This window comes from Nyctibius grandis, chromosome 6 (assembly GCF_013368605.1).
Source record: "Nyctibius grandis isolate bNycGra1 chromosome 6, bNycGra1.pri, whole genome shotgun sequence".
In the NCBI taxonomy this organism is placed as follows: Eukaryota; Metazoa; Chordata; class Aves; order Nyctibiiformes; family Nyctibiidae; genus Nyctibius; species Nyctibius grandis.
Window position 1 is genome coordinate 45,712,300 of NC_090663.1, and position 7,357 is coordinate 45,719,656.

At 38.1% G+C, this 7,357-nt stretch overlaps 1 protein-coding gene across 1 annotated transcript in view; it reads right to left on the minus strand.

The window, feature by feature from the left end:
- Positions 1-3,150, minus strand: part of ANXA10 (annexin A10) — a 30,152-nt gene extending 27,002 nt beyond the window's left edge. The window contains exon 1 of the mRNA XM_068404155.1: positions 3,091-3,150. Coding sequence (XP_068260256.1) covers positions 3,091-3,150 — 60 coding nt within the window. The remainder of the gene's footprint in view (positions 1-3,090) is intronic.
- Positions 3,151-7,357: the final 4,207 nt, after the last annotated feature.

Here is a 7,357-nt window from a genome sequence, read left to right on the forward strand (position 1 = left end):
TGAGATAGCTTTCTGATACGCCATACAGAAGGCAACACCATCTTTCTTGTTCCTTTTAACTGATTAAATTACCATTAGTTCATTCTCAGTTATTCTTTATTTCATGCATTTTTTCTTATTCTTTTTAAGAAATCTGTGAATAATAAACAGAACCGATGTACTCATTTTAATAGAATCACAGACCCATAGGTATACAGAAGAAAATAACTGAGGTTGAAAGCTACTTAGCTCTGTCCCCTGGTTAACCTCTTTAGTTCCTCTGAGGATTCTACCTGCTTTTCCAGACTTACCAAGTATAAAGGTTTTCTTTTATGATGATTCCTGGTCTCGGTCAATACATCTGATTAAAATGACACTGTTAACTTGAAATTTACATTGCAAGGAAAAATGGGACATATTTTATAAATACAAATGGGGTATTTTTACAAATACCTCCTAGAATCAGGAGTACACTGATTACACTAATTACTGATTAATTTGTTTGTTTGTTTGCTCGCTTTACATACACTTTTATATGTTATGCCTTCAGTAGTAAAGACATACACATACGGATTTTGTGTATGGCTACTAGTCATGCTTCCCTGGCTTGCAATTTTAGCAAAGGAATTAAAAAATACCAAGCAAGCAGCGGATATTTTAGATGAGAAGGCAGGCATCATTTCTTGATATGTTTGATCATTACTTTAGAACCACCAAGCAAAGGTAGGGGCAACAAATTGTCAGTGGCTAAGTGAAAAAAAGAATGTATGGTCAGAAATTTAAGATTTTTAAAGGAGTTACTTTGAAAGTACTAATAGGGCAACATGCCTTTACACAAAGAAGAAAGTACTCACCCCTAGACAAATATCCTTTTGCAGTTTGTTTATCATTTAAATACAAGGTCCTACTTTTACGACTGAACATAAAACACATAGTGCCTTTTTTCCTCATTAAAACAATCAGGAAAATAATGAGAAAAAACATCTTTTGGAGATATGGAGATAAATACTGGCCATAGAGAAGACAGTGATATCATGCCAGTTTTAGTAAGTTGATATATGTTGTTGTATCTAAAATGACTTACAGAATTATCCTTAAGATATACTCCATCCCCTCTTTCTTTTTCAGTGTGGGAATTGTCTGTGTACCCTGGGCCTCACTTGTCACTTAACGTATCTCTAGGGTAGGGCTCTGCAGATACTAGCCTCAGAAATTGAGAGTTTATATCCTAGTTACTGTCAGTACACATACTTCTTCAAATGTCATTCACCAGAAGTTTCTTAGGCATGTGCTGTTTGCAGCAGTGGGAGTCTGGGTGCTGTTTGGCCAGATGGTACATGAGGCTTCATTTTTTTCCCCCTCCTTGTTAACGTGTCAAATAATGCTGACCTTAGTTCAATCATCATTCTCCGCAGCTCAGGAGACAGAAATGCTTGAGCTCTGTGGCTGGTCAACTGGACAAACCACCTCAAAGCTTACTGATAAACAAAATCACTATGGAAAGAAGTGCTTGAAGACACTGTTAGAATGCAGAATCAAAAATATATATGGGTATATGCTATGAGTTAGGAAAATAAATTTAGTTTTCTGGCTCTGTAATTCATACTTTCCAAAATATCTGAGACATAAAAAAGCTCATCAATCTTGAGAGGAAAACCAAAACAAATCCAAAGCCAACACATCATCAAATATTGTGTCAGGGTTGCTGAAAGAGAAAACATTTTGATAGGGATAATAATAAAGAATGGTAGGATGCAAATGGAATGCAAGTAACAGATAGGTGTTTCAAAGACTTTGTGCCTGCACTTTTAAACAAAAGGTAGAAAGCCTAAGCATATCTGGCATTCAGTTTAAGGGCTCTCTGAACCTGTCACAGCCCTTGCTGGTCAGAAGGGTTGTGGTGAGGAGGAGAGAAAATGTAGGACATGTGTGCATTTATTCAAATCTAATATAAAATACCGATGCTGGCTCTTCATCTCTGCATCAGCTTTGAACAGGTTCAATTCCTGTAAAGATTAGTTATCTCAAAGTATTTCCCTTCACACATCTAGGTTTGTTGTATCACAAAATGAATGACTAAGTCACTGATCTTTTCAGCATTTATGATACTTGTGCTAAAATCAGAAATAAGTGACTAAGTGAATGCTTTAAGGGTGGATTCCTGCATAGTCCTTAGAATGAAAAATGAGAAAAAGTGTTTTTTTGAAATGGATATCACCTCTCAGTCAGAATGAAGGCAAGCATTAATAAGTTCTGATTATATATCTTTATTCATGAAACAGTCAAAACAAAAAAAGGCCTTGCATGAATGCATATTTGCAAAAATATAATGGAGGGGTTGATCATAGAAAAAACATTTTTGAATATACAGATTTTCAGGCTTGTAAATTTTTGACCAAAAAACTCAACACATCTCTTGTAATCTATCTTGCAGTCAAAGTAGTGGATTTTGGAACGTGCTCAGTTCTCCCTTGGTTCAGCAGAGTTGCTGAGCACTTCTTTTAAAAAGTGTTCACCATCTCATTATTTGAGGCTCACCATCAGTAGATTAAACCTGATCTAGTAAACGCCTATCTCCTAGCCAGGATCTAATTAAAAGAGCAATGCTTTTAATTAGAACCAAATCAAATATGAAGGTTCAGGTAATAACTTTTAGAAGATACAGTAAAATGCAACTTTTTTTTTTTTAAAATACAGTCCTTTGTGGGAAAGAACTCTCATACTTTTGTTTGGTTTTAAACAAAATTTAATTAAAATTTTCCTATAGTGTACACATTGTACTTGGCTTCATCTGCCATCCCACAGAAGACATTTGTCCCAGAGTTTTATTTCTGATGAGGATTTTCAGTGTACCTCATATCTGGATTTTCAGAGTGGTTTCTCAGCAAATTCAGCATTCTGCCAATATGTAACAGTTCTCTGAACTGAGATCTAGGATTTACAGCGTACATGCTATCAGGATCCTTGGAAAGAATTTCTACATAACTAATGATGTCCTATTGATGGCATAGCTCACAGAGTTATTGTTGCAATGTTGTGTACCTTGAAGAAAGTACTTTGCAGTGTTTATGCAGTCTAACCTTTAGGAAGATTTATTCCATCACAACCTACATCAGTTTTATCCTGTAACTGCTTTCGTAGTTCCAGTCTTTCACGGGCCTGCAGCAGCATTCCTGGTTCGCTTTACGCACTTAATACCAAAATCTTCAGGAATTTATTACTTATTAAACTTATTCCACCTGTTTTCATTGGATTTTTGAAATGTGGACACAAGCTGGTCTGGTCCAAACCTTTAGAGCTGGTAGTTTTGGGTATGAATTCAGTGTGACAATGCAGCAATATCCTACCACTTGTGTGTTGTAGCCATTCATTTTCTGTCCCGTATCAAATAATTCGAGAGCGCTGTGTGATATTTACCATGGAAGGCAAAGCCAGGTAAATTTATTAGTAGACAGTTCAGTGGAGGCAGGGATTGATTCTTGAATGCTGCAGACCTGTCTGTGCCTCTCTGAAGTAAATCCTGTGGGGACAATCCATACACCTGTCACAGAAGACGGGGCCTTAGTGCTGTGATGACAGGTGGCACTACTGTCCTGTGGTGACAAGATGCAACATGGCAGGTGAGAAGGAAAAAACTTGCTTCAAAAGCAATGCAGAAATCCTAGAGGTTGCTTTTCTGAGCAAGCCCTTTGGTGTAGTTTTATGGGGAGAGTGGAAAGCATGAAAGAGCTGGCATAGTTTCAAGTTGTTGAGCAAGACTGAATGCTCACAATAATCTCCTGTACTGAGAGATGAGCCAGAAGGTTGTGGCAGGCATTTTGTTTTGCAAAGTTTTGTTACAATCCTATAGTAAATCTGTGGTTACAACATTCTTTTGCTGGACATTCCTCAAGAATATGAGGAAATATGTTGAAACAATGTTCACCTTGAGAAAGCTGGGGCTCTGCTTCCATAACCTAGCACCCAGGGTGAAAAATCATGTCACCCCAAAAAGTAGTACAGTGTTTGCATGCCTAAATGTGCATAGGAAATGCATAGCTAGCAGCAGCATACTGCACAAACTGAGGGAGCAGAGCACTAGAGGCATTTGGTAACTGAATGAAATTACAACAGATTGAGTTTTGATCAGGGAGCAAAGAACTATGTGGGAATAGATGGTTCCTTTCCATTATCTTTGGTTAGAGAATTTCTGCTGCCCTGTTTTGAAGCAGGGCATTTTTAGGGTTGATTGAACACCTCAGTGTAGTTACACGTACTGCTATTTCACTTCATTCATTTTCACTGAAGTCAGCAGTGCCTGACCAATAAACTCCTATAATGGAAGAAGGCTCAGAGGAGCTGGGCAAGGGCAGTGTGCCCATGAAGCTCAGGGAATAAAGCAGGATATGACTGACCACAGCTGTTGCAAAGAAAGCTGATTTTATCTCAGCACAAAGGGGACCGAGGGTGGCCTTTGTTTTGGATAAACAGCTATCAACAGTTGAGTGGATGAACTGGTGGTGTATAAGTTTATACCTGTTTATACCTGAGTTCATTAAAAGAGTGTGAATGTCTCCCTGAGGTAGCCAGACAAGCATGAGGGAAGAGAATATGTGTCTCAGCCCAACACAGAGTATAAATACTAAGCAAAATAATTTGGAAGAGGGCAATGGGCTTGAGCTGGCTTCAACCCATGTACTCCTTCCCGGTGACTGGGGATGCCTAGCATTGTAACAGGGAGCATATCATAGAGACCAATAATGGGGATCTTATCAGTATTACATTTGTATTGCGTTTTCAGTACATTTTGTATTACTCCGCTAGATTGAAAATACTGTGTAAAATCACTTATCTTCAAATAAGTAAATTTGATATTATACATTACAACCTCTATGGGTGGAATATCTAAAAGAACCTGGTGAGAAGAGCGTTGAACTCTGATATCCGGACCTCCTGTTTTGAGTCTATGGCCGTTTCTGTTTTGCTTACACAACATCTTTTTCTCCCCTAAGCTCTGAAAAGCATAGGGAAATTAATAGTATGATCTCGTGACTTTTCTTCTTAAGTGACCTTCTTAAGTGGCCTTAAGATGGTCACTACAGGGATGCTAAGTCATTCCCTTGTTGAGATTTTTCTTACTTAATGTTTATTTTTAAAAATACATTTAATTCTTCCAAGTATCCACCAGAAGATTCTGAACATCAAGTGAAATTTATGTAAAAGAAAAAAAGCTACCTGCATAGAGAAGAAATAAAGCTTTAAACACCCTCCAGTGAATGAAATGTCCAAGAGGGTTCTGAGTAATTCAAGCAACAGCTCCTCATCGATCAGGATGAATTATTAGGAAGGCCATAGCACTGGTACCATCATCAGATTCCAACAGCTTTGAGGCAGCAATCACATTACAATAACTCCTTCTGAAGATTACTTGAAAATATTTTACAGCACCAGAGAGCACATCATAAATCAAAGTGAATAAAAACCTGCAGAATCACTACAGCTTCCTCTGCAAAATAGAAAACATGAGGTGGCAACTGCTGCTGCAGTCAAGAATTACTGTGAAGATAATCTTAAAAAAAAAATAAAGGAGGGAGAGAAAAAAAACCCCAATCTCTGCTTTTATCAGAAGCCACCCTAAATAGAAACAAGGTAAAAAAAATTACTGATGTGCCCAACAAGAAGAGTAGTAAACTCTGACCAAAATCTGTGCAGATCATGTTGTGCACCTTGAGCACTAGACTGCTATAGAATGAAGACAAAAGAATTCAGAAGAATAGGATCAGCAGAACAGTGGCTTAAGGGGCAGGGGAGAAAGGCTAAGATTGCACTGACATCATCTTTCCCTTTCTTAAGAAATAGTTCAACAATTAAAGTCGTTATTGTTTAATTGTAGTTTAGCACTTCTAGGTTATAATTTATAATGTTAAAAATTAAATTCCAGCCTTTCATCTACAGGCTGAATAAGTTTCTTTGATTTGTAAAAAGCAGGCTCTTTTAAAGTTGAACTTTTCTGGTCAGTACTCTAAATGTTAATTCAGCTTTAGTCTGCTGAAATTGGCTTTATCAGTGAAACTTTTTAAAAGAAGAAAATCTACTAAAATACCCAAATTCTCCTGTATGTCCTTAATCAATAAGCTATTTTAAGACCCACAGCAGCTTATATTAAAGAGTCAGGGACTATTTCCATTGCCTGACAGACCAGGCCCTTATTGCTTTCTCTGACCCTGGGTTTAATGTATCTGAGTTTCCCTCTGTAGGAAAGTTCTATTTTAATTATTTATCCATAGCCAGCTCCTGTATACTTAATACTAAAATTCAAGGCAGTATTCTCTCTCCAGACTAAAACCAAGTATGCTCTGTGTCTTTCTTCAAATAAAAGTGATTCAGAGGTTCGCTAGTGTACAAAATAACTAATTGACATAGGTGCTGAAATACGAAACTTCTAAATTCAGGAAGATGGTGAGACCTAGCGGGAGGTGGGAGGAGGGGGGAAAATACAAGACCTAAGATTCATGCTCACATCAACTTTGTGATCCTGAATTTCACACTTAAAATGAACATTATGTTGCTGTTTGCTGTGAGCAGAAATTGCATTTCATGGCAAAGCTAAATCCACAGGAGTGAAAGTTGTGTTGTGGTTGTCTTGGTGATGTCAGAGGAAGAGTTAGGGGTACGTTCACTGAATATCATTTATCTAAATACAATTCTCTCCAACCTACCCACACAAGGAAAAGAAAACTCTGATTCAGAAGTAACAGAAATCTTTCTGAAAGTTGACAAGAGCAGGAACATTTTTGGATCACTTAACATTCTTAGTATTAGAACTTCATCCAAGTCTCATGGTTAGTGTCAATAGAGGTCTGTTTATTGATTTCAGGGAGCTTTGGGTTATGCCCTTAGTGAGCAGAACTGTTTTACACATTGCTGAGGAAAGCAAGGAGAGGTTGTTGATGGACAGTGGAGGGTCTCCAAGATGGTCAAAAGGCTGGAGCACTTGCCCTGTGAGGAGAAGCTGAGGGAATTGGACTCAGCCTGGAGAAGAGACAGCTCTGGGGGGACCCAATGGCTGCTCTGCAGTACCTATGGTAAGAGCATCAAGAACATGGAACCAGGCTCTTTACTGAGATGCATGAAGAATGAAAGGCAACAGTCATAAAAGAAAGCAGGGAATGTTCTGGCTGGATGAGAAGACGACAGTTTTTTACTGTGAGGGTAACCAAGCAGTAGAAGTTGCCTGAAGAGGTTGTGGAGTCTCCGTCCTCAGGGGTTTTAGAAACTGAACTGGGCAAATCTCTAACCACCTTGGTTTAAGTTCAGTGTTGACCCTGTTTTGATAAGGAAGTTGGACTAGATGACCTACCAATCCTCCATTCAATCTAATAATTCTGTATTTTTTTCA